Source organism: Bos mutus, chromosome 25 (assembly GCF_027580195.1).
Source record: "Bos mutus isolate GX-2022 chromosome 25, NWIPB_WYAK_1.1, whole genome shotgun sequence".
Classification (NCBI taxonomy): domain Eukaryota; kingdom Metazoa; phylum Chordata; class Mammalia; order Artiodactyla; family Bovidae; genus Bos; species Bos mutus.
The window spans coordinates 40,421,564-40,446,950 of NC_091641.1; the positions used below are offsets into that span (position 1 = coordinate 40,421,564).

The 25,387-nt window shown below is 61.6% G+C and overlaps 3 protein-coding genes across 15 annotated transcripts in view; 1 reads left to right on the forward strand and 2 right to left on the reverse strand.

Annotated features, from left to right (window-relative positions):
• The window catches only part of TSC2 (TSC complex subunit 2), a 31,840-nt gene extending 25,657 nt beyond the window's left edge, over positions 1 to 6,183 (reverse strand). For 7 of the 10 annotated variants that reach the window (XM_070362609.1, XM_070362610.1, XM_070362608.1 and 4 more), the window contains exons 1-7: positions 6,047 to 6,159; positions 5,349 to 5,515; positions 3,945 to 4,031; positions 2,057 to 2,167; positions 1,267 to 1,411; positions 462 to 579; positions 43 to 91 (exon numbers count right to left, since the gene is read on the reverse strand). In XM_070362609.1, coding sequence (XP_070218710.1) covers positions 43 to 91; positions 462 to 579; positions 1,267 to 1,411; positions 2,057 to 2,167; positions 3,945 to 4,031; positions 5,349 to 5,486 — 648 coding nt within the window. In that variant the 5' untranslated portion in view covers positions 5,487 to 5,515; positions 6,047 to 6,159. Of the gene's footprint in view, positions 1 to 42; positions 92 to 461; positions 580 to 1,266; positions 1,412 to 2,056; positions 2,168 to 3,944; positions 4,032 to 5,348; positions 5,516 to 6,046 lie in introns of all 10 variants that reach the window. The other 3 variants (XM_070362612.1, XM_070362611.1, XM_070362613.1) reach the window with 2 other exon arrangements.
• A 65-nt stretch (positions 6,184 to 6,248) lies between these two features.
• Positions 6,249 to 11,979, forward strand: NTHL1 (nth like DNA glycosylase 1). 2 transcript variants are annotated; one of them, XM_070362614.1, is made up of 7 exons: positions 6,249 to 6,407; positions 7,416 to 7,654; positions 8,169 to 8,339; positions 9,171 to 9,330; positions 11,088 to 11,236; positions 11,545 to 11,650; positions 11,738 to 11,979. In XM_070362614.1, exons 1-7 carry the CDS (start codon positions 6,290 to 6,292, stop codon positions 11,962 to 11,964), a joined length of 1,170 nt encoding a protein of 389 aa, XP_070218715.1. In that variant the 5' UTR covers positions 6,249 to 6,289; the 3' UTR covers positions 11,965 to 11,979. The 2 variants fall into 2 exon arrangements, with proteins under 2 accessions (XP_070218715.1, XP_070218716.1); XM_070362615.1 differs by lacking the exon at positions 11,088 to 11,236 and having other exon boundaries at positions 11,738 to 11,963.
• Positions 11,980 to 12,593: 614 nt separating this feature from the next.
• On the reverse strand, positions 12,594 to 24,809 carry NHERF2 (NHERF family PDZ scaffold protein 2). 3 transcript variants are annotated; one of them, XM_070362616.1, is made up of 7 exons: positions 24,437 to 24,806; positions 21,946 to 22,146; positions 16,956 to 17,135; positions 14,338 to 14,491; positions 14,217 to 14,260; positions 13,800 to 13,862; positions 12,594 to 13,566 (listed from the first exon to the last, which is right to left on the reverse strand). In XM_070362616.1, exons 1-7 carry the CDS (start codon positions 24,647 to 24,649, stop codon positions 13,408 to 13,410), a joined length of 1,014 nt encoding a protein of 337 aa, XP_070218717.1. In that variant the 5' UTR covers positions 24,650 to 24,806; the 3' UTR covers positions 12,594 to 13,407. The 3 variants fall into 3 exon arrangements, with proteins under 3 accessions (XP_070218717.1, XP_070218718.1, XP_005886846.2); XM_070362617.1 differs by lacking the exon at positions 13,800 to 13,862 and having other exon boundaries at positions 24,437 to 24,809; XM_005886784.3 differs by lacking the exons at positions 21,946 to 22,146; positions 24,437 to 24,806 and adding an exon at positions 19,435 to 19,637.
• Between the last annotated feature and the right edge of the window lie 578 nt (positions 24,810 to 25,387).

Here is a 25,387-nt window from a genome sequence, read left to right on the forward strand (position 1 = left end):
GGACTGTCCCTGGGGGGAGGGGGCCTTAGGGGGGTTACTGACCTCTATGTCCACGGAGGACACGGTCTGGACACACAGCAGGCAGACCATGCTGGGGAAGAAGCACAAGACAGCTGAAAGGACACTGCCCTGAAGCTGGGTGGCTCCACTACTTCCTCAACAAAGTCAGTTAAAAAGGTGCTTGCCCTCCCTCAGGGCTCCCACCACCCAACCACTGCTCGGGAGCAGGTGTGCAGCACCATGCCTCCGCCTGCAGGCTGCAGTGTTCTCAACACAGCAAGTAACGGTGAACCAGTCACCAGACATCACACACGTCACAAACAGCATGCGGAAAATGGCTCTGGCCATTCCCAATATCTCATTTAATGGTTTCAACAGCTTTATTCACCCTGCAGAGCTGAACTGCGGACATGAGACAGTGAGACTGCGATCAGGCCAATGTGACTGAAAGGCTTTCTTACTGGACCATGGATGCGATGTACTCATCAAGGTAACAGCTGTTGAATTTGACTAAGTTCACGAGCACCAGGAGGAATTCGGAGGACAGGCCAACGTCCATCCACTGCAGGACAAAGTCCGCTGCGGAGAAGAGAGCAACGTCCATACAACTCACTCCCTTCCCGGGAAATTGTGTCCCCCTCCCATTCACTGCTGGAAACCACATCAATGGTCCCCATGGAATGACAGGCAGGCCACCAGGGTGCTGATGGAGGCTGAGCTGGAGCCCCGGCAGGCCAGCAAGTCACAGGAGCTCACCAGCACCCAGGTGCATGCAGGGTCTGGGCTGGGGAAGGGACAGCCTTTGTGCATCTGATGCTCACAGCCCTGACCCCTGATGCTTGGGGTGCAAACGGGGGGTAAGAGTCTAGGAAGGCCTCCCCCCACAAGAGACACAAGCAATACTCAGTTTCTAGCCACTCTTGGCAAGACCCAGCCTGAAGCCTGGGTTGACAGCATGCTCTCCAACAACAAAACTCAGACCACCTCCTGCCCGCCCAAAAGACATGTCCAGGCCCTAGTCCCCAGGGGTTCAGAGCCAGCAGGTCTGGAGCGAAGCCCAGAACTCTGCATTTTTAACAAGCTCCCCAGGAGCTCTGGGAAGCTGAAGAAGGCTGCACACAGGTAAGCAGAACTGGGTGCTTCAGCGCCCTCTTCAGGCCACCCTCGTGAACTGCAGCTCTCCCTCTGGACCCCGAGGCCTTGGGTATCCCAGATTAAATCTGATCACCAAGGCCAGAGAAACCTCACACCCAACCTGGCACCCACCCAGCTCTTCTTCCAAGTAGGTGATGTGTCTCCCATTGTCTGTGAGGGCCTTGAAAACTTCCAGTCTCTCGTGGAGGTCTTCATTAGAGGGGTAATCCTTGATGACCTTGAAGAAGAGGGCCCTGAGAACGCCCAGGCGGTCCCCCTGAAGATAAAACCATGGGGTCAACAGTCAGGATCCCCTGGCTTTCCCGGGCAGCTGTGATAAGTCCTAGAAGTGCTGCAGCCCCAAGACTCCCAGCCCTGGGGCTCTGTCTCCCTCCCCTAGGAAGCGGCTGTGAGGGACCAGCTGGGGAGGCGATCAGGCGCACTGGCCATCAGCTGACCTGTGTGTGGAGCACCTACTAGGCACCCAGGTCTGGACACAGGGGCGGGCTCTCAGCAGGGGTCGATTCAGCCCCACCCTCAAGAGGTGCTCACGGAATGACAGCAACGGCCTAGCCAAGCTGAGGTGGGGGCTTCTCAGAGCAGGGGGCTGTGAAGGTGTGGAGGAAACCAGCCACGAGGAGAGGGAACCTCCCAGGCAGGAATGGCCTGGGTGTTCCAGCAGGGCTGGACCCGGGTAAGAAGGGTGGGGAGGTCAGTGGGACCAAGACAGCAACGGCGCACTCATGGCACTACACCCCAGAAAAAGGAGGGACAAGCACCCTCAACGGACAGGAGAGGTGGCGGTGGCGTGTGCGGGTCACAGAGATAGGAGAGGGTGACACCATGTGTCCACACGAGCGGTGCAGCTCCAGGGCCCTGGGCACCGGCCAACCTGTGCGGGGTGCCACCGGGCCACCCTTACCTGCCCCTGCACGATGGCCTTCAGCAGAGCCAGCACCGCATGCCGGGCCTCGGGTGGCCGCTCTGGCTGCAGCAGGTCCGAGACGGCCTTCCAGAGTGCTTCCACCGCATGCTGCCCAGCAGAGAGGGGATGGCGATCGGCGTGCTGGCCCCTCAGCTCAGGGGTCAGTCTCAGGGGACAGTCTCATGGGCAAAAGACAGAGCAGAACAACGTGCTCTTCTGACTTAAATTCGCTTCTCTAAAGCCCTCATCTATACGTCACAGCCCACAGCGAGCATGAGCCTGACCAGGGGAACGGCTCCCAAGCTCCTTCAAACCCTAGCTGGTCCTTTAACCCTCACCAGGCCATAGGCTGAGGTCAGGGAGGAGGGCAGGTGGGCCAGGGGGGCTGTCCTGGCGGCCCCCGGAGATCAGCAGGGAGTTCCCAGAGCTTGCTCAGCGTCTCTGGGCAGTCACCAGAAGATGCTCAGAACCAGCAGTGGCAGAGCGATCCCCAGGCCTGTGGACTGACCCAGGAGCCCTGCGCTCTGGCTCCCCCTTGTGTGAACAAGCCAGCTTCGGGCTACTTAGCACCCTACCCCAACTCTGCTTCTGCCAAGTGCTCTGTGCAGGTTCTGGAATCTGCCTTCTAAGTCCACCCAGCCCACGAGGGAACTGAGCCCTTTCCCCAGAGCTCTTCGAATCAGCCTCTCACATCACTTTCCTTTCCCCACTTCAGCCAAGGTTCCCAGACCACTCACCCTTTCCTGCGCTCACTCGTCTTAAGTGGGGGGCTAAAATGTCTTTTAGATGCAGTCTGACCAACACTCTAACCGACTCCAGACACCCCAGAACCTCCCCTCCTCTCTCCCATTCCCTGTACTCCTCCCGATGCAACCTGAGCCCCCAGACTACCCAGGCCTCTGAGGCCAAGCCGCGCATTCACTAGATGGCACCCTGGCCATGGCTCCCCTTTCTGCACTCACACCAACAGCTCTGAGAACCCTGATGCCTGTCCTCACATTTATCCCTGGTGAAGTGCAGCCTGCACGTTTCAGATGATCTGCAGAGGACAAAGGGGTCACTCTCCCCCAGGCAGATCTGAACCCATCAGGTATGAGACCCACATCTAGTCCTATGTCATTTGCGCAAAAGCGGGGTGGCAAGGTGAGGGCACAGCCCTTGAGGAACTCTAACGGCAGCACCCCCCTCTGTCCACAGGACGCGGGAAAGAGCCTGGAAGTGTCTATCAGAAATAAACATGCCTACATCTGCGAGGCTGCCTAATACCACCCAAACGTCTCTCTCCAAAAGACAGAGACTGGCATGCCTGGACTTGTTCTACATCAAGGTATACTCTCTACTGAACAAAACAGACATTCCTCTATTGTCCTTTCCTGCAAGTTTGTAATTTGAGAGGACAGTGAGTGTGCATTTCTGTAAGCCACCTCAAAACCTCTCCTGGATCTGCTAAAAGAGCCTCACCTCTTGCTCCGCATCTCCACACGTAACTGGCCTCTCAACGTTGTGCTCAGGACACTTCCAGAAGCTTCCCTATCACTAAGTGAAAGAAGTCTCTCAGTCGTGTCCAACTCTTTGCGACCCCATGGACTATACAGTCCATGGAATTCTCCAGGCCAGAATACTGGAGTGGGTAGCCTTTCCCTTCTCCAGCAGATCTTCCCAACCCAGAGATTGAACCCAGGTGTCCTGCATGGCAGGAGGATTTTTTACCAGCTGAGCCACCAGGGAAGCTCTCCCCATCACTAAGACAAGACTAAATTTCTCAAACGGTGTGCGACAGTTCCTTAGCGACGTCAGCTGTCAGCCCTGCTCCTAGAAAAAGCCAAATCAGGCTCTAGAACAGCTCACATGAATCTGTCCAGTCACCCACCCGAGACACACCTACCTCTTCGAATTTCTTCGTTCTGGCAACCTCACAGATCTGCCCTATCACCCGGATGCGATTATTGAGGCCACATTCAACACTCAGCTCCTGGAAAGAGAATGAAGGAAAGGGGGTCCTGGCTCAGGCACCAGGTCTCCTTACCTGTGAATCACAGGGCACTCTAAGAACTGCCCTGTCTTACCAACACTGGAAACCTACAGCAGACCTCTTGAAACCAGGAATCACCAGTTGACCACTCCTACCTTAAGGGAGCGAAAACTTTTTTTTTCATAGCTACACTTTTTTTCACTTAAAAAAACTCACATATGAGACTCACCATTGTAATGACTTTAAAGTGTATAATTCAGCTTTTAGTATATTCAGAACGTGCAATCAGGTCCACTAATTCCAGAACATTTTCATTACTTCAAAAGGAAGCTTCACTCCCCAACCCCTCCTCACCCACCCCAAGCCCTGGCAAAGGCTAATCTACTCTGTCTCTATGGGTTTGCTTATTCTAGACACTTCATATATACGGAATCATATATTAATGTGAGCCTTTGTGATTGGCTTCTTTCGCTTAGAATGTTTTCAAAGTTCATCCATGCTTTTGCATGTTATCAGTGCTTCATTCCTTTTTTTTTTTTTTTGGCAAATAACAGTCTCTCCATCTTATGGATGTATCCATCATATTTTGCTGACACCTTCACCAACTGATAAGCATGTGGTTGTTTCTGGACTGCTGCTAAGTTGCTTCAGTCGTGTCCGACTCTGTGCGACCCCATAGATGGCAGCCCACCAAGCTCCCCCGTCCCTGGGATTCTCCAGGCAAGAACACTGGAGTGGGTTGCCATTTCCTTCTGCAATGCATGAAAGTGAAAAGTGAAAGTGAAGTCGCTCAGTCATGTCTGACTCTTAGCGACCCCATGGACCGCAGCCCACCAGGCTCCTCCGTCCATGGGATTTTCTAGGCAAGAGTACTGGAGTCGGGTGGGGGTGCCATTCATTGCCTTCTCCATGTTTCTGGACAGGAAACTTTAAAAGCACAAAAATTCAACATTATTTATGGGCAAAGCACTGAGTAGGCATGTGCTGGGAGATTCCAACACACGCAAAAGGGTGAAGACTTACTTCTCCCAAGAACTCTCAAATTATCAGTTACACCTGGGCATAATCCTAACCACCTGAGGAGACCGTGGTGTTCTGGTCACATCTAGTGAAATAGATTTTCTTAACATCAACATCTGAATACTAACTCCAGTGTGCTGGACCAAGTCCCCAAGATCCTGACTTCCTGAATCTCCTGAGGAAAACCATCACCACCATGGTGCTGGGGACAGCAGCCCCACAGAACGGGGTGACAGGTCAAACTCAGCCTTCCCTGCACCTCCCATTCAGTAGAGAAGACCCAGGCAGCTCACTCACTCTCAGGATTTCCGCGGTGATGATAAACTCAGTCTGTTTGCCCTCTGCAGACCTGGGATTTGGCCGTGGAGTCCCCAGTCCCAAAAGAATCTTGAACTTCTCCTTCAAGCCTGAATCTTTGCTTGCTGGCTTAGCCATGCTGGGCAAGGACGCACCAGAGGACTCCTCTGTGCCGAGAATCAGGCAGAGACCTCAGGGACGGCTCTGCCCGCCCGCGAACCCTAGGTTCCCGGTGGGCACGACCTTTCTTCCTCCCACAGCCCCGGGGAGACCTCAACCACAGCCAGGCGGTCCCGGCCAGAAATAAACCCGTGAAGGGCCCGGCCGTCCACCCGCGCCTCCTGACTCAGTGCGTGCGGTGAGGGAGGGGCCCCGGGGGCGGCCGCCGCGCGGTCCAGGGAGCCCCGACGTCTGCCGTCTCTCTTCGCCCCGTGTCGGGGAGGACTGTCGGGGGGACGCCAGGAGCAGGAACCACCCCCCCGCACCCGCCTTGGACTTAAAGCCAAGGAATGCTTGGGGCTCCAGGGTCAGCCTGAGGTGGGCGCGCCCGACGGCCGGGCGCGACACCGCGGGGTCCGCCCCCGCCGCCTCAGCGCGGAGCAGGCCAGGAGGGGCAAGCGTCCCCCGCAGCCCAGTCGGGGCTGGCCACCCTGCGGGCCGAGCCGGCGCCAGCGGCCCGGACGCCGCGAGCCACTCACCACTCGCCCCGCCCGCCGCGCGTAGGGCTGTCCCGGGGCGGAAAACCCAGCACACCCCCGGCCCCAGGCCACCGCCGGAAGCGCGACCCGAACTTCCGGCCGTGGGAGGGCGCCGAGGGCCGCCGCAGCGCTTGCTGGGAGACGTAGTCCTGGGTCGCTCTCTGGCCGGAAGGCCGGGGGAGGGTCTGGTCACGTGGGAAGGGCACAGAGGCAGCCGGGAGGTGTAGTCCGCAGGAATCCGCCATGAACGCGGCGGGAGTGAGGATGGTGGTGACCCGCGCCCGGAGCCGGGGGACTGGGGCCAGCCTGAGGCGGCGTGGGGAGAAGGCCGCGCCGCTCCGGAGCGGAGAGGCGGCTGCAGGTAGCGCCGCGCCCGAGGTGGGGCACAGGAGGAGAGGCGGGGAAGGGAACCTGCAAGGGACTGGAGGCTGGGGTCCCGGTCGCACGTGAGGGCTCCGCGCCGCGAGGGCTGGTACCCAGCAGCCTCGAGCAAGCTCCTGGGCTGCACGTCGGGGGACAGCGGGGCGGGCCGTGAGTTCCCGCCTTGAGCTCGGTTCCCAGCAGACAGGGGCTGAGTTCGTACATTCCCACCTCCTCCGCCTACATCCTGTTCAAGAAAGTCCTCCCAGCCCCACTAGCATGCCCTAGGGTACGCCACTTGTGCCAGGCTGACTGCGAGGCGCACTGGCCCTGTCCTGAGAACTGCTTCCAGCTCAGAGGTCCCAGCCTGATGTTTTCTGCCCCTGCTAGAGGGTTCCTCTGAGAGAAAATGGGAAACGGTTTGACTTTCCTTATCATTTACATGTGTATTAGAGACCTACATGTTTTCTAATTGAGGGCTTACTTTGGGACTCAGTGGTAAGTGAGGATGGCAGGGCCCCTGCCCCTTGTCCTGCCTGGATGTCTGCAGGATTGGCCAGAGGAGGATTCTCACAGACACCCAAAGCCCCCAGGGGTAAGCCCAGACGGACAGGATGACACTGGGCAAGAAGCATGGCGGGGGCACAGGCACAGTGGGCAGGAGCTTTGATGCCAGGGCAGTTTGGAGTTCTTCACGAGCAAAGAGAAAAACCAATGAAAGATTTCCAACAGGAAGTCACACGACTTAATCCAGATTTTTAGAAAGCTCTCTCTGACAGCGTTGAGAGTAGAGCGGGGGCTGCCATGGTGGAGGCTGTCACTAGCGTCCTCGTGTGCGGCAGTGGGCGTAGCCAGAGGGCCAGCGCCATAAGGAAGGCTGACCTGGCCCGGAACATGTGCCATAGAGGCCAGTGCACCCCCAGCTATAACAGGTGTTTGTTGGGTGATTGTTGAACAAACGACATGGGATGAGATGGCAGGTAGTGGCACCTAGTGGCACTTTTTGCAGAAGAGAGGAAAAGCTACAGCCCCGTGAAGCGTCGGCGGAAGGCACAAAGGCTGAGCGTGGCCTACGAGGCCTCAGAAGGTGAGGGAGGCGAGGGGGCCGAGCATCTCCAGGCACCATCCTGGCAGCCTCAGGACTGGCGGCAGCAGCTGGACAACATCCGGACCATGAGGAGTGGGAAGGACGCACCCGTGGACCAGCTGGGGGCTGAGCACTGCTTTGACCCCAGCGCATCCCCTAAGGTAGGCAGGGACCCATCTGCCGGTGACCTCTTCTGAACAAGACACTCGCTTCCTCTCAGGCTTCTAGCAGGGACAGCTGGCACAGCAGGGGTGTTGGGTAACATTGGCTCAGAGAGGGAGTTCCTTATACTTCACTGGCCCAGAGCCTGGTCCTAAGACCAACCTGATTCCAGTCCCAAGTCTGCTGCCTGGTGACTAGGGCCTCAGTTTGCTTGTCTGTGGAGTGAACCGCAGCATCCTTTGCGAAGCGATCACAATAACAAGCGTAACCGAGCAGTGTTGAGCACTGGCGTCGCGCCAGGTGCAGTTCTGTAAGCCTCACAGTGATCTTACAAAGCATGTGCAGCTAGTTTCTTTCTAAGTGGAAAAACAGACCTAAGCCAGACACCACACACGCCCCCTTGGCCAGGCCCGGGGTGACATGTGGAGATGAGTAAAGGGCTTCCCTGGGGCCTGGCCCACGGTGAGCACCCAGGACCCGCCACCACCCTGGTGCCTGTCCCTGTGCAAGCAGGTGCGGAGGTACCAGGTGCTGCTGTCCCTGATGCTCTCCAGCCAGACCAAGGACCAGGTGACAGCGGGTGCCATGCAGCGCCTACGGGCCCGGGGCCTGACGGTGGACAGCATCCTGCAGACGGACGACAGCACGCTGGGCGCGCTCATCTATCCCGTGGGCTTCTGGAGGGTGAGCCAGCCCGTGGCCAGCAGGCCTGGGGGCGCCACTGGCTTGCAAAGATGTCAAGGAGGCTGAGCAGCTGCGGGGGGCGGGCATCCCTGGCTGTGAGTTTCCCCTGGAGCCCCATCCTGCCCTTGCCTCTCTGACCAGCCCACAGGGGGCTGGGCAGTCGGGCCTCAGTCCAGACCCCAGAGCTCCTTGGCCTTTCCTGTTTGCAGCCCACCCCTTCCTTCCTCCCCCTCCCTGCCCAGCCTCCTGGCCCTTCCCTTCCTCGCTAAGGCTGCCCACCCACTTAGCCCTTTGTTGACTTGGAGCCTCCCTGGAGTGCACGGCCCCTCCCCTCGGGAGCAGTGGCAGGGAGTGCAGGGTGGCGGGTGGGCGGGGCTGTTTCCCCTTGGCACTGGCTTGGGCTGCAGTTTGTCAGATGGGTTTTAAATAGCCCTGTCCACTCAGACCCAGGATGGGAACTGCCCTGCTGGCCTGGAGGCAGGCGAGGGAGTCCCAGTCTCCAGCCTTCCTTCCTGAAGGCCCAGGTGCTGTGGAGCCCAGCTGCTGACATGGCCGGCCTTTCTTAGCCTGCTTGGTCTCCCGTGGAGAGTAATGGGGCAGGGGGACTCAAACCAGACCCCACACACTTGTCCTGGGGCCCAGGCAGGTGGGAGGTAGGCCTGCACTGGGCCTCCCTTGGCCTTCCTGCTGCCCTTGACAAGCAAGTGCCTCTGAGTGTGTCCAGGACCGGTGATGGGTAGCTCTGGGCACCTGGGGGTCTTCTCTGTGCTTCGTCCTCCCCAGTCAGGAGATACCCCTGATCTCCAGGGCTCACCCCCTGCAATCTTTCAGAGCAAGGTAAAGTACATCAAGCAGACCAGTGCAATCCTGCAGCAGCGTTACGATGGGGACATCCCAGCCTCCGTGGCAGAGCTGGTGGCGCTGCCCGGTGTCGGGCCCAAGATGGCGCACTTGGCCATGGCGGTAGCTTGGGGCACCGTGTCAGGCATTGGTGAGTGGAGCGCACGCAAGGCGGGAGTGGCCGGTTCCAGGCTTGCTGGCTGCTGTCGAGGTTCCCCAAGTCCCCAGCTCAGGTCTCCTCGTTCACAACTCAGCCCAAAGGGTCAGGAGCGAGGCAGCCCCACCCAGAGACGGGTACTGACTGGAGGAGCTCCTGTTTGCCCAGCACGTGTGGTGGGCTGAGCCCCGGGAGAGGCCCGTGGCCGACTCGGGACTGTGCCGTGTGAGTGAGAGAAACATCAGACAGCTCCTCACTCGAGGGTAGAAATGCTGACGGGGCATGCAGGGCACCTCTGGAGCCAGCCTGGTCTGGGGCGTCTGGAGGACTTCCTAAGGAGGTGATAAATCACCCAAGAGCTGAGTGGTGAGGTGGGCTGGCCAGGCCAAGACGAGGAAGTGCGCTCCGGGCAGAAGGAACAGCGTCTGCAGAGCCATGGGGCAGGGAGAGGCCAGAGCATGAGGCTCTGGGATGCACATGGACAGACAGGAGATGGGACCCCAGCGGGTGGGGGTGGCCCTTCCTGGAATCCTCTCCTGGGTCCTTGTGGTGCATCCTGGCCCTGGAGGAGCTCCAAGTGGAGACAGACCCCGGCGTTGGGGTGGGCTGGCCGCTTCAGATCTTTGCCCAGTGGGTTGGGGCTTCCGAGGCCTCACGGCACAGGCCTAGTCAGCCTGGGAACCAGGCCTTGACCCATGACCCGTTGTGTGCCTCCACCCTGGCGCTTCTCGGGCTTGTGCAGAGGAGCCAAGGGAGGTGATCAGGAATGCCCCAGGGCTCCTGTGGCTGGTGCAGCCCACCCCTGGGCTGGGGACCCCTTCCTTGCACTGCCCATGGGAGGAAGAGGGCTACGCCCACCCCCACCCCCCCACCCCCGCCCCAGGCAGGAGCTCAGAAGCCCTGAGTACAGGAGCCCAGCCAGGGCAGAGCCCCCCACCCCCACTGGGCTCCCGCGGCTGGCAGCCACTCAGCAGACACTCGAGCTTCTCCTGGCGGCTGTCCTCGGCTGCCCGTGTCCAGGAGCGGGCGGGCGGGTCTGTGGGGGAGGGCCCGCCCTCAGCTGGACCGGCAGAGTGTGAGAACTGTGTGCTTCGCGGTTGTCTGTGGACCCGGCCAGCTGCAGGGTGACCCTGGCGGGGGCAGTGCACCCTCCTAGCCAGGTGACCCTGGGCGAGGCACTTGGCCTCTCTGAACTGGGCCACAAAGCGGGGGAATCATTTGCTCCCGTTAGCGGCCCAAAGGTGCAGACCAGCCCCCCCAGGGGCTCACAGTGTGGTGCAGCCCTGGGTAACTTAAGGGAGTGGTTACCTCCATGTTACAGAGAAAGAAGCTGAGCCTTGGTGACCCCAGGGTGTAACTTCTCCATTTACCTGCTCTCCCTGAGTCCCCGGGATGCCTGTCACAGCTGTTGGGGGAGGGCTGAGCCTTTTTCCAGGCAGCTATCAGCAGAGAGTACTCTTGCCTGGCAAATCCCATGGATGGAGGAGCCTGGTAGACTGCAGTCCATGGGGTCCCTAGGAGTCGGACACAACTGAGCGACTTCACTTTCACTTTTCACTTTCATGCATTGGAGAAGGAAATGGCAACCCACTCCAGTGTTCTTGCCTGGAGAATCCCAGGGACGGGGGAGCCTGGGGGGCTGCCGTCTCTGGGGTCACACAGAGTTGGACACGACTGAAGCGACTTAGCAGCAGCAGCAGCAGAAATGTGAGCTGTTGCAGGAACACACTTTCTTGCTTTCTCTTGGGCAGACACGACACGGGGAGGAGGCCTCACCGAGCAGGTGTTCCGGCCCAGCCCCCGGTGGCCGATCAGGGGAGCAGGGGCTGCGGCCAGGTGGACGACAGCTGCAGCTGTCCTGGCCGCGCTTGCCGCTCCATCCCTGACGGTGCAGTGGCAGGTGATGTCTCTGCGGGCTGAGTTGCTGCCATCCAGCCTGGCACCCACGGCCAGTGCCAGGAGGCACTGCTGCCTGCACCCTGTGTAGAAGGCCAAGACCTCTGGGTCTGGCTCCAGCCCCTGCCCAGCCACAGGCCCAGGCAACCCTCTGTCAGGCCTGTGCAGTTCTGGGCTCTCCTCAGAAGCTGGGGGGGTCAGGGGAAGGGCCACGGGGACCCCCCACCCACCCACATTGGGAGCCAGGGGCAGGGATAGGCAGTCTGGCCCAGTAAGCCTGCCGAGTGCTCACCCTGCCCCGTTTCCAAGCAGCAGTGGACACACATGTGCACAGAATCGCCAACCGACTCAGGTGGACCAAGAAGGCAACTAAGTCCCCAGAGGAAACCCGAAGGGCTCTGGAGGAGTGGCTGCCCAGGTGTGCCCACCCCCATGGTGGGCTGGGGTGGGCTCCCTCAGGTGGGCTCCCTCCCTCCCTCCACACTGATGACTCCCACCCCCACAGGGAACTGTGGAGCGAAATCAACGGCCTGCTGGTGGGCTTCGGCCAGCAGACTTGCCTGCCCATCCGCCCACGCTGCCAGGCCTGCCTCAACCGGGCCCTGTGCCCAGCTGCACGGGGACTCTGAGGGCCTGGGGCCCTCTGCCCGGCGCCACTCTGGCCACTGTCTGTCTGTGCCTTTGCTGGGGAGCCGTAGCCTGTTTATAATAAAGCTTGGGGGTTGTTTGTAGTTAGGGTCTGGCTGAGTTGTACTGGGGCGGGGGCAAGGGGCAGGCTGGAAAGCACACGCGTGAGCTGTGTGCACACCCATGCTTACATGTGTCTGGAACAGGGCGGCCTGGGAGGCTGGGATGGGGACGTGACAATCTGGGCTGCGTGCGGGGGCGGGGGCGGGGGCCAGGGTCGTGGGAGCCAGCTGCAGCCAGCTGTCTGGAAGCCCGCAGGGGACGCCGGCTGCCTCCCTCAGCAGCTGGCTGGGGACCTGGGAACACGCCCCCTCCTGAACTTGTGCCCCCCAAGAGCCTGGCCCCCGCCTCAAGGCCCTGCCCCCAGTATTTACACAGCCACCTGGCCTCATCCTGGGATGCCAGCAGGTCCAGGCAGGCCAACACAGGGCAGAGGCCTGACCTGCATGCTCCTGCAGGGGGCCGGGGCCCAGTCTGGGGACAGGAGGGTAGGGCTCCGAGGGTCCCCAGTGCGCTGGGAGGGGCCAGGCAGATGGATCTGGGGAGCGGAGGCTTAGGGAGGGGGCTGTGTGCCTCAGCTGGGTCTTGGGACACTGTGGGCTGCCGCCTCCCTACCTGGAACATGGCCCCCCCAGCCTCTGACACGCAGGCTCAGGAAGGACAGACAGACAGAGTCCAAGAAAGGCCTGTTTATTCTGAGGGCGCGCATGCGCTATGGCTTGAAGGGCAGACAGCGATGTCAGTCGGTGGGTCGGGATCTGGGCAGAGGGAAGGCAGAATGGGCTTCCTCCAGGGAGGCTCCTGGCAGGGGCCGAGCCCGGAGCCTGAGATCCTTCCTGGGGGCTGCCCTGCAGGCACTAGGGGCCTGTCCAGAGGTGCCCTCCTCAGGTGCACGGGGCCTCCATCCTCAGACCGCCCACCCCAGGAAAGGGCAGAGGGCAGCTCCCACGGCCCCTGCCCTGAAGCCTGCGAGCCCCCAGCCTTGTCCCTGGGACTCCCACTTGGGATGGCTGCTGCTGAGGGGGTGGGGGGAAATGGTGTGCAGAGAAAGGTTTGTTTTATTGCAAGTATTTAGAGAGCACGTCCTGAGGGGGTGGGGGCGGGGCTCTGCTATTAAGTGGAAACATATGTGGAGCTAGAGATCTTTCTGGAAAAAAGCAAAAACAAATTCCTGTAAGTCAGCAGGCCCAGGCAGTCAGCACGGCGGCCAGCCCGCGGGTCACCACCGCCCCTCCCCCCTGGCCCTCGCCCTCCCCCTCTTTCTCCCCCTGCCCCTCACTGTCTCTCTGGGTCTCTCACATCTCAGGGGCTCCCTCTGCCCATCTTGTGGCCACACTCCCCTAACACCCCATGGGTGGTGGTGGGACCACCCCAGCTTAGGGGGGAAGGATGCCCCCTCCAGTCCACCGGGGCATGGGGAGCTCTGGGCAGTCCGAAGGGCAAGGCCCAGGCCCGTGGGGAGGAGCCAGCGGGGAGCAGGCAGGGGGCTCAGAAGTTGCTGAAGATCTCGCGCTTCCGGTTCCAGTCCATCTGTGGTGCCCGCTTGTTGACCCTGGTGGCTCTCGCCTTCTCCTTGGCCTCAGCTGCCGTGGGGCTCAGGTGAAGGCCGCTCTCCTGAAAAGGATCTCGCTTCCACGTGCTGCCATCCTAGGGGTGGACATGGTGGGCGGGTGGCCAGTGAGCCCTGGACCCCAGCCCCCAGGCAGGTGGCCCTTCCCAGGGAGCTCGCGCCAGAGGCCACCTGGCAGCAGGTCCAGGAGGGCTTCCTAGAGGTGGCGGCCTCACGGCTCAGGCTGACAGCTCCACAGATGCCCGCCCCCAAGGCCTCAAGCCCCCCAGCATGTGAGCAGCAGTACTGGAGGTGGAGGGGCACCCACTACCTCAGTGTCCTTGTCTAAGCCGGGCAGGTCACTTCGGGATGAGCACACGGAGCCACCATTGAGCTGGGAAACCAAGGGTAAGGTGTGGCTTCAGGGGCCCGCCCAGGAGACTCTGTGCACACATACGTGCACACATGGACACACACGTGTGCGCACATACGTGCACACACCAGAGCTGCATTTACTCCTGCATCTGGCAATGGCACTGAGCCTCTACTGCAACCTGGAAGTGCCCAAGTGCCCTGTGGGGTGGGGTGCGGCTGGGCTCGGACCGGACCCAAGGGGCCTTAAAGCTGGGAGTGACAGGGCCGGGCTCAGTGTCACAACTACGTGACACCAGGACCGAGGTCTCAGGAGGGGCTCCCAGAGGTGCCCCTGTGGTCCCCGAGCCCACCCTGTCTGCTCCCACCCTCTCACCTGGGCCGAGCTGGTCCCGTTGGTGACCGGCGATGGCAGTGGACCTGTGGGGACAGTGTGTAACTGACCACTCAAGCCCCGATGCTTCACCCCAGCCCTGGGCCCCAGGGCAGCCGCCCACCTTCCACATGCTCCTCGGTGGGTGTGACCCGCAGTCGCTTGAAGTGTTCATCCGTCTCGGGGTCCACCACCAGCAGCTGGGCCTCATCTTCCCGCGCCTTGATGCTGGCAACCACCTCCGCATGGCGCAACCCCTCCACATTCTGCCCGTTCACCTGCCGCCAGCACAGAGTCAGTGCTGCCTGGGGGAAGGTCCCCACCAGCCCCCCAAGCCACCCAGCCAGGTGTGGCATCAAATATTCATCAGTGTCATCACCAGCCGCAGCAGCAAGAGGAGCACCAGCTCAGGTTCCCGGAATCTCCCTCCTGCAGAGGACCTGGTGCCCAGACACACAGACGTGGATAGATACACATGGACACACCTACAGGCACACAGGTGCAGACACACAGATAGATACACGCGGACACATACAGGCGCACAGGCGCGTGCACACACATACAGACACACCTACAGGCATGCAAGTGCAGACACACACAGATACACATGGACACATACAGGCACACAGGAGCATGCACACAGAGAAGACAGACACCTACAGGCACGCAGGTGCAGACACAGATACACGTGGACACATACAGGCGCACACGCACAGACACGGACACACCTACAGGCATGCAGGTGCAGACACACAGATACGTACACATGGACACACAGGCCTGCAGGCGCGCACACACAGATACACACGGACACACCTACAGGCACGCAGGTGCAGACACAGATACACACGGACACACCTACAGGCACGCAGGTGCAGACACACACACAGATACAGACACGCCTACAGGCACACAGGTGCAGACACACAGATACACATGGACACAGGCGTGTGTGCACACACAGACACGCCTACAGGCACACAGGTGCAGACACAGATACACACGGACACACAGGCACACAGTTGCAGACAGATACACAGGGACACATACAGGTGCACAGACGTGCACACACACACACAGACACGGACACACCTACAGGCACGCAGGTGCAGACACAGATACACACAGACACACCTAAAGGCACGCAGGTGCAGACACACACACAGATACACACAGACACGCCTACAGGCATGCAGGTGCAGACACACAGATACACATGGACACAGGCGTGTGTGCACACACAGACATGCCTACAGGCACACAGGTGCAGACACAGATACACACGGACACACCTACAGGCACACAGGTGCAGACACACAGATACACATGGACACAGGCGTGCGTGCACACACACGGACACACCTACAGGCACACAGGTGCAGACACAGATACACATGGACACACATACAGGCACGCAGTTGCAGACAGATACACAGGGACACATACAGGCGCACACGCACAGACACAGACACACCTACAGGCATGCAGGTGCAGACACACAGATACATTCACATGGACACACAGGCCTGCAGGTGCACACACACAAATAGATACACAAGGACACACCTACAGGCACACAGGTGCAGACACACACACAGATACACACAGACACGCCTACAGGCACGCAGGTGCAGACACACAGATACACGTGGACACAGGCGTGTGTGCACACACGGACACGCCTACAGGCACACAGGTGCAGACACAGATACACACAGACACACCTACAGGCACGCAGGTGCAGACACACAGATACACATGGACACAGGCGTGCGTGCACACACACGGACACGCCTACAGGCACACAGGTGCAGACACAGATACACACGGACACACATACAGGCATGCAGTTGCAGACAGATACACAGGGACACATACAGGCGCACACGCACAGACACAGACACACCTACAGGCATGCAGGTGCAGACACACACACAGATACGTTCACATGGACACACAGGCCTGCAGGCGCACACACACAAATAGATACACAAGGACACACCTACAGGCACACAGGTGCAGACACACACACAGATACACACAGACACACCTACAGGCACGCAGGTGCAGACACACAGATACACATGGACACAGACGTGTGTGCACACACACGGACACACCTACAGGCACACAGGTGCAGACACAGATACACACGGACACAGAGGCACGCAGTTGCAGACAGATACACACGGACTCATACAGGTGCACAGACGTGCGCACACACACACACACAGACACGGACACACCTACAGGCACGCAGGTGCAGACACACAGATACACACAGACACGCCTACAGGCACACAGGTACAGACACAGATACACACGGACACACCTACAGGCACAGAGGTGCAGACACAGAGATACACATGGACACAGGCGTGCGTGCACACACATGGACACACCTACAGGCACACAGGTGCAGACACAGATACACACGGACACACATACAGGCACGCAGTTGCAGACAGATACACAGGGACACATACAGGCGCACACGCACAGACACGGACACACCTACAGGCATGCAGGCGCAGACACACACAGAGATAGATACACATGGACACACAGCACGCAGGCACAGACACATACCCACACGGACACGGATACACAGACACGTAGGCGTACACACACACACACACAGAAGTACACAGGCACAGACACACAGAGGCACGCACAGCAGGACACAGCTGCAGATGTGTACACACGGGGCAGCCGGCTCCCCGCAGCCCCAGTGGTGGGTACCTCTATGAGTCGGTCCTGGGCACGGAGGCCTGAGTGGGCGGCAGGGGAGCCGGGGTCCACCGAGCGGATGTACTGTCCGGGCCGGGACTTGTCGCTGTGCAGGTTAAACCCGTAGCCCTGGGGGCCCTTCCGTAGGTGGCAGAGCCTTGGGCGCAGCTCCCTCAGGGGCCCGTTGGTATCCTGCAGGCGTCAGGAACACCTGGTGAGGTTCCAGCTCTGACCTCCTCCCACCTGAGAGATGCTGACCCCCGAGGCCTCCAGCCCACACCCACACCATGCCCCACTGGGTGCCAAGGCAGCACTCGGCCTCATACCCCCACCTGACCACAGCCCCGCATCTCAGAGACCCGTTCTGGGGCGTGAGTGGGGCTTAGGCCACCTACGATGATCCAACTTTGGGATCCTGAACAAAGGCTTAGTTTCCAAACCCCCAGTCGACCTGTGATGGGATCAAAGGCCTTACGGCGGGGTTAGGAGAATTCACTGGGTCGAGGCTAGGGCTGGGCGCAGACCTGAGCCAAGTAGGGAGCAGGCGAGGTGAGCTGCCCCACGTCTCTGTTCCAGGAGGGCAGCCCCGCCTGTTGTTTACACCCGCACCCCAAGTGTGGGTCTGCTGGTGTAGGGCTCCAGCTTTGTTTACACTCCCACAGGTCTCCCTGGGGCTGGTGGCGGCTGCAGCTGTGTTTGCCTTCACATACCAGAGCAGCTGGAGCAGCCCCCCACCCCAACAGGCTGGAGCCCAGTGGGCGAGCAGAGGGGCCTGCCTCCCACCTGCCCCTCCGGCCCCGGGGGCTCCTGGTGCCGAGGGTGCCCACCCACACCCCAGGGCCCTGCCTCCATTTACCTCTGGCATCCTGCAGTAGGGCTCTGGGCCAGGGGGTGCAGGGGGCCGTGCAGGCAGGGGCCAGACCCCAAGACCCCCACCCCGCCGGGGCCTGAGGCAGTGACCAGCACTGAGTGGCCAGCGGCCGCGACGCTCAGTCTAACATGGCGGTGGCCGGAGGGAGCGGGCGGCCAGCAGCTCAGGTTTCCCCAGCACTTGGGGCTCAAGTGTGCATGCAGGTGAGACTCTGCGGGGCGGGGGTGCTCACCGGGGCCTGGCCTTCCACCTCCCTGTGTGTGGCCAGGGACACTAGGCCAGGTGGGGGGCCATACCTGGGAGAGCTAGCCTCCAGGCCTCCAAGCTCACCTCAAACCCCCCAAATCTGACTGTGGCCACCCTGCTGTGGAACCAAGAGTGCCCTTCCTTACAGGATGGTACCTTGCCCCAGCATCTGGGCCTTCCTACCGGTGGGGAACACCTTCTGGTCCAGCCTGGGCCCCTTCTCCAGGAGCCCATCCCTGATCCCCAAAGCGTCCCTGATCCCCAAAGCCCCCCGGGAACCCCTGCTGCAGGCCACCATCTGCCCCAGAAATTCCAGGGGCTGGGGCTGCTGCTCCTCTGTCCTCCAGGGGATCGGCCGGGCAGACACCCGGGTTCTCCAGGACCCCACAGACTGGGCCCTCTCCAAACACAGCTGCAAGCACAGGTGTGTGGCTCTGAGGCGACTCTCAGGTTAGGGCTGTCAGACCACAGGTTCCGAGGCTGGCCAGGGCTGTCGGGGACCCTGGACGTGTAACATGACCACACCTGGTAGGTGGACGTGGGCCCAAATGGCTGAGGCACCTCACACGGTCACAGAGACCAGACATCCAAACACAGGCGCGCAAACAGGCTCCACAGACCCCTGTGGTGACCCGTGGTGTGAGAGACAGCCCTCCCCGGGGGCTCTTCCCACGCCCTCCACACTGGTTCCAGGCCGAGGTCTCTCAAGGCCCCCAAACAGGAAGCAGGACTAGGGGGCATCCGGGGCCATGAGACCAGACTGAATGCAGTCACTTCCGGTTTGAGACCACACCGGCCATCTCCCTGCCTAGACCCAGGGCAGCCATCTCCCACCACTAATATCTGGCCCACATCCCTCGCATTAGGATCAGGACTCGGCACTGGACCCTCAGGCTGGGGGCTGCAGTGGCCGAAGAATGAGGCCGGTGGCCTGGGGACCCAGAGGGAGGCCCCGAGGGAGGCCCAGCGCAGCAGGCTGGGAGGGGGTGCAGGCTGGCCCAGCGCATTGCTCGCATTCCTCGCTCCAGCCTGGCTCAGAGCTCTTCCTGCCGCCTCCCAGCTGGGCCCTTGGGCTTCCAGGGGCTTCCAAGTCCCAGTCCCAAACAGACTGCCCCTGAGCTGGACAAGCGCTCGACTCCCAGCCCTGCCTGTGACCAGTCCAAGGACTGGCATGGGGGTAACTCTTGGAGCCAGGCTCTACACCCCCCCATATGGTGACTCACCAGCCCAGGCAGAGAAAGGCCCCCATTGTTGCTCAGGGTCCAGCCTGCTCACACCAGGGTGCCCAGGGTCCCCTCTGCCAAGCCTGGGTGCCAGAGACTTAAGCTGGGTGCTGGTGACCTCACTGCCCACCCCACCCCCAAGCCGCCTGACCTGCACAAGCCCCCGAGATGGGCTCTGTGGAGGGGCTCCTGGGGCCGGGGCGGATGGCACGGCATTCCCAGAGCGGGCCATGGGAGTCGGGACAGAAGCGTCGGGCAGGGCGTCCAGCTGGAGTGGCCTGAGCTCTCGGGCCAGCGCAGCCTGCCACCCCATTTATCCACCTCCCACTGTGGCCCAGGCTCCCCAGGGACGGGTGGGGACACGGGGCTGAGTCACTTTGGGGAACAGGGTGGTGACTGACTCCCCCTCCCTTGCTCAGGCTCCAGCCCGGCGCCCCCTACCAGCCAGGTTTCCGTCCCAAGAAAGGAAGGAAGGAAACTGCTGGGAGGCCCTGCCCTGCTCCCAGGACCCAGGGTTGGGGAGGCCAGGAGGCCAAGGAGGGTACCCTGGCCGCCAAACAAGAGGCAGTCCTGCTGCAGCTTGGGGTGGGGGGCAGGGAACAGGAATCAGAGGCCCCCCAAAGCCTGCCTGTAAGCCCTGCATGCGCTGCAGGACCCTGTCCCTTCACTCCCCCAAAGGCTTCCAGAACTGGGTGTGAGGGGAGGTGCGCCTGGGGCCTGTCACACCCCCACGGCTGGCACCGCCCGCTGCCCCATCTCTGATGGTGGTGGGCCCCCATCACCGCCATCAGGATCAGCTGCACTGCAGCTGCAGCCACCCCAGCACAGCCCGAAGCAGGGCTGAGTCACCACTGACAGCCCCGACAGCCCCTCGCAGGGAGGGCCCGCCACACCAGCGCCCCCCTCCCAAACCTCCTGCACCCCTGCCCAGAACGGGAGGAAACTGAGGCTGCGAGAGCCAGAGGGGCCCTCCCTCCCTCCCACAGGGCAAACCACCATCTTGGTCCTGCAAGCCGCGCCATCCATCTCTCCCCAGTTCTCCGATCCCACTGCCATTGGGGCCCCACCAGGACAGCCCTGTATACGAGCATCATCCAGGCAGGCCCCCTGACGGCCCACGGGGGCAGAAGCTAAGCCTGGTTTGTGGAGGTGGAAGAGCCCCCGCCCCTCCTTCCCGTGCTCTGAACTCAGCCAATTACATCACCGCTTGCTGGTTGCGGGGGTGGAAACCGAGAGACCCTGTCCTCAGGGACTCCCGTGATCTGGAGCCCCATCCCCAGGCCAGCCCCCACCACGGAGGGACCTACCAGACGGGCCCCACTTTGTTCCTCTAAAAATACACCCAGCGGAAGACCCCTCCTAGGGCTTCCTGCAGCCCCCAGAGCCTGAAATAGTGGAGGGGGAAGGTCCCACCCAAGGACAAGGTGCCTCCCCATCCTCCAGATAAGGCCCGAGGGCAGCTTTTTCCACAGGAAGGTGAACTCAGCCATTTGTGTCTAAGTCAATGGACAAACGCCCAGGGCGCTTCCTCCTGGGGGTGAGGTGCCCTGGGAAGGAGGGAGGCTCCAGCTCTCCGGTGGTGGGGAGCTCAGCCAGCACGCTGTCCCAGGGCTCCCCTGAAACCACAAACCTAACCCTTAAACCCCTACTGCGGCCTTCAGTGGCTCCGGGGCAAAGTCCAGATTCCAGGACTTGGCACTGTGGCCCTAACCAACCCCCAGCCTGCCCTCGAGCCACAGAGAACAAAAAGGGTGGCAGGGGCTCATGCCCACGACTGTGCCCAGGCTCCCCCCTTCCCCTCACTGGGAATGCCCTTCCCCCCAGGGGAAGCCCGAAGCCCCCCAGCACCCAGGTCACAGGCCCAGAAGCTTGCCAGGGAGACAGCCAGGCAACGGCAGGTGTCAGGGCCCCCTGGACACCCAGAAACTGCCCTAGGCCAGTGGTTCTCAAAGTGGGGTCTGGGGAACCCTTTGGCTTAAATCCTCCTTTAAGAGTTTTTTTTTTTTTCTTTTAAAAACAAAAGGAGGTAGCAGGACATGAAGGAGAGCTCTATGTGCTGCCCCAACAGGGCCACCCCCGCCAGGCCTGGCTACCCAGCGAGAGGCAGAACTGGGCTGCCCCCACACCTCCCCCCCAGCTCCTTCCCAGCTGACTTTTCCAATTCGAAGGGGGCAGCGAGCAGGGGCAGGTGGCCCAGCCCCCACAGACCACCACTGAGCTGAGGACCCCGCCTGGAGAGTCTTCTCAGCCCTACAGAGGAGGGCCAGCCCCCTCCACAGCCGTCATAGCACAAGCAGACTCCTCATATGGACGGACAGAGAGACAGACACCTAACACAGGCACAGAGCTGAGCATGGTCAGTCCTGGGACACCCTAGCAGCCCGTCCCCAGGTCCCTCAGCCCCCAGGCCAGGGACGGGGAGGCTCGTCAAAGTGACCTGTCCTTCTTGGGACAGCAGCTCTGATGAGCAGCCCAGGGGAGAGGGCCTGAACGGGGGCGGGGACCGCAACGGCTGAGAGCACGGGCTGAGGGCAGAAAGGGTGGCTCCAAGTAGCCAAGTGGGTCGTGAGCAGGGGCGGAGAAGGGGCCCAGAGGGCAGCGGAGGACGAGATCGTGGTGTGGATGCAGCCAGGGTGGTCGCTGTGAGCAGAGCCCGCCGTACCTCCTGGGCGGCCTCGGAGCTGAGGCTGCCCGCTCGCGCCCAGTCTGGCTTCGGCTCCCAGGGGTCGTGGGCCGGTGGCAGCCCTCGCCGGGCCATCTCCTCGGTGCAGGTCAGCTGCCGCCGGCGGAGCTCCTCGTCCGTCTCCTTGTCCACCACCAGCAGGCGCGTCTGCCCCTCCACGGCCTTGATCCTCTGCACCACCTGGGGTAGGCGGGTGTGGGACCGGGTCACGGCCGGCACTGCAGGCAGCACAAGGGCAGCGGCCCCACCCCGGGCTGGCCCAGGGCGGCAGGCAGGCCACGAGCCCAGGCAGCGGTGGGCGGCTGGACCGAGAGACCCGCCGGCCCCACCCCCCACCCCCAGCTCCAGCAGTTGCCTCCCTCTTCTCCCAGGGCTGCAGGCACCAGGGCCCAGGCTGCAAGGGCCCGGGAAGTGACAACGACCGTGTTCAGCTGGGCCTCAGGTTTTCAGTCTACGGGTGTGTGCATGTGTATGGCCTGCGGCCTGCAGCCTTCTAGGTGTCTCTAGGTCTGGGTTTGAAGGGGAGACGTGACTCCCTGGGTCCCAGGCTCGGGGTCTCTGCCTATCTCTGTCTTCCCAGGAGTGGAACACGGTCTAAACTTCCGCCTCTAGGCCTTCTGTTCTCTTCCAGACCCCGACCTTGAACCTGTTCCTGCTAGACCTGCAGGGAGACCACCTGGGGTCCTGTGGCAAGGCGCCTACTCAGGTGCACACCCACAACCCAGAAAGCGGGATTCAGAGGCTGTAGGCAGATGTGAGCAGGGGTAGGTGTGGTTACACGGTGTCTGTGACGTGTCTAGAGCATGTACAAGGCCATACCTGCCAGTGTGTGCCTGCAGGAGGGCAGTGCCCACTGGGCATTGGTGTAGGGAGGGCAACACCCAACCCCTCCCCAAGGCCTTGGGAAGGACCGGTGGGGCCCAGTAGATGCTCTCAAAAGAGGAGGGTCTGAACAGGGCCTGTCTTTGCCCCAGCCCTCCTTTACACCTCTCTCCCCATCACCCCGAGTCACAGGAACCCTGGACCCTGATGTTTCCTGACTGTGGGACACAGACAAGTCACCCAGTATCTCCAAGCATCAGTTTTCTCATCTGTAAAATGGGAACCAGAACTGTACCTTCCCCCTGCCAAGACAGTAGGAAGGTCTCACAGGGTCCAGTGTGTGAGGCTCCTAGAGACGAGCACCCCGGGAGGCCTGGGACACGCTCTTGGGGCAAAGGTGGCGACAACGATTAAACAGAGGCCAGGCCCTCCCCATGGCCTGTCCGTCTAAGCTCTCGGCTCTGACCCTCACCCTCCTTGAGCAAACAGTCCATCCAGCTGACACTCTGAGTAAACCACAGAAGGACAGCTGACAGGGGGAAACACAAAACCTCCAAGGATATAAGCAAAGGGCAGCCCCCAGCCCAACCAAGAGCCAGTTTATGACTCTCAAGGCCCAGGGCTGGTCCTGCAAAAGGTGGGGTGAGGGACACAGAAGACCCTAAGTAGAAGCAGTAGAAGACTGGTCTCGAGCCATGTGAGTCCCTGGTCAGTGGGAGATGGACACCCCCTGGGGGTTAGAACCTACAGAGAACCTCCTTCTGGCCTTTATCTTCCGCTGCAAGAGGCAGGGGGCTGCGACCTGTGATCCCAGCCAGGCCGCCCAGCAGCCTCTGAGGACAGGAATGTGTTACCACAGCTCCCACAGCGGCAACTCCCACCAGGATCCAGACACCCTGGGCCAGGACACACACTAGTACACCAGGCTGCAGACACGCACAGAAGGATACACACAACCCGGCCAGCAGACACACAGCCGGGACACACATACACGCGGCCACACACACAACCCAGTTCACACACCTCCAGGTAGGCAGACCTGTACACACACACACACACACATCTAGGGGTGCAAACCTATATACTCACATGTACACAGTCCAGCACACACACTCACTCAACTGATGCACACACACACAGGTGTGCCCTCGAGGTGAAATCCACGGCAGGTGCACTCGAGGGCCCTGCACATTCACACACGCACATATATACACGCTGGTAGAAAAGCACCGGGGTCCCCAGGCTCACGGAGACCCCCGAGGTGCCAGCTCCTCCACACACTGCCCTGCGCCGGAACAAGACCAAGAGCTAAGAGCGAGGGCTGAGACCCGGAGGAGCCGCAGTGCGGGCCCCTCCCTTGCCAGGATCCACACCCCTCGGTGCAGGACCGACCCGGGTGGAGGAGGCGCGGAAGGACGCCGGCTGCCGCGGCCTCGGGGGCCATGTCCCCCACGTCTCCACGGGAGCCCACAGAGGCCCTTGTGTGATCCCCTCCTGCCTCGAAGAAGGGACGGAGGCCTGGGCGCAGGCAGCGCCGAGCCGGGTGGTCACCGGCGCGCGGGGCAGGGACGCGCGCTGGGGCTGCGGGGTTGGGGGCGCGCGGCGGGTCTGCGGGCCGGCGGGCCGGTGGCGGAGCGCAGACACCCACCTGGTGGTGCGTCTCGCCCTCCACGTTGACGCCGTTGACCTCGACCAGCCGGTCTCCGGCGCGCAGCGCGGCCGCCTCGGCCGGGGAACCGGGCTCCACGCGCCGGATGAACTGCCCGCGGCGGCCCTTCTCCCCGTGCAGGTGGAAGCCGTAGCCGTGCTCGCCGCGCACCAGGCGGCACAAGCGCGGCCGCAGCGGCTCCGGTGCGGCCATGGCGCCCGCTGCCCACCGGCCGGCCAAGGGCTGGCCACGGCGCTCACGCCCGTCGCAGGGCGGGCAGGGGCGCGGGGGCGGCGCAGAGGCGGCGGCGTCGCTGAGGACCCGGTGGCGGCCTCGGAGGCTCCAGCTCGGCTCGGCTCCCGTCGCCTCCGGTTCGGGCTCGGGCTCTGGCTGCGGCACCGCCCCCGCGCCCGCCCCTTCTCCGCCCCCTCCGCCCTGCCGCCCCCGCCCCGGGTCCAAGCTACCCTGGCCATTCCCCTGCCTCGGGCCCCGCCAGCCCAGGGAGTCCGGGAGGGAGACTGCAGGGCCAGGGCACCCCCCGAATCACCACGACCCCTATGTCTAGCCCCCATTCTGGGCAGCCTCCTTAGCACCAGTGCCTTTGCTTCCTATGCCAGTAACACTGGGCGAATGCTGAGTTGCTTCAGTCGTGTCCAACTCTTTGCGACCCCGTGGACTGTAGTCCTCCAGGCTTCTCTGTCCATGGGATTCCCCAGGCAAGAATACTGGAGTGAATTGCCATTTCCTTCTCCAGGGGATCTTCCCGACCCAGGGATCGAACCCGTATCTCATGTCTGCTGCATTGGCGGGTGGGTTCTTTACCACTAGTACCACGCACCTACTAAATGAACAGCACAAGAATGGAGGCAGGCCCTGGAGGTGGGAGAAGGGCCAGATAAACGGTCCTTAGGCTGAAGGACCCCCACCCAGGGGCCACAGGGTAAGAACAAG

Excerpts from the sequence above, each read along its gene's own strand:
- NTHL1 (XM_070362614.1), top strand. The coding sequence starts at position 6,290 with ATGAACGCGGCGGGAGTGAGGATGGTGGTGACCCGCGCCCGGAGCCGG. Across the intron at positions 6,408-7,415 it reads GAGCGGAGAGGCGGCTGCAG|AAGAGAGGAAAAGCTACAGC; the intron begins GTAGCGCCGCGC and ends CACTTTTTGCAG. Across the intron at positions 9,331-11,087 it reads GGGCACCGTGTCAGGCATTG|ACACGACACGGGGAGGAGGC; the intron begins GTGAGTGGAGCG and ends TCTCTTGGGCAG.
- NHERF2 (XM_070362616.1), bottom strand. The coding sequence starts at position 24,649 with ATGGCCGCACCGGAGCCGCTGCGGCCGCGCTTGTGCCGCCTGGTGCGC. Across the intron at positions 13,863-14,216 it reads ACGGGACCAGCTCGGCCCAG|CTCAATGGTGGCTCCGTGTG; the intron begins GTGAGAGGGTGG and ends TTGGTTTCCCAG. Across the intron at positions 13,567-13,799 it reads GCTTAGACAAGGACACTGAG|GATGGCAGCACGTGGAAGCG; the intron begins GTAGTGGGTGCC and ends GTCCACCCCTAG.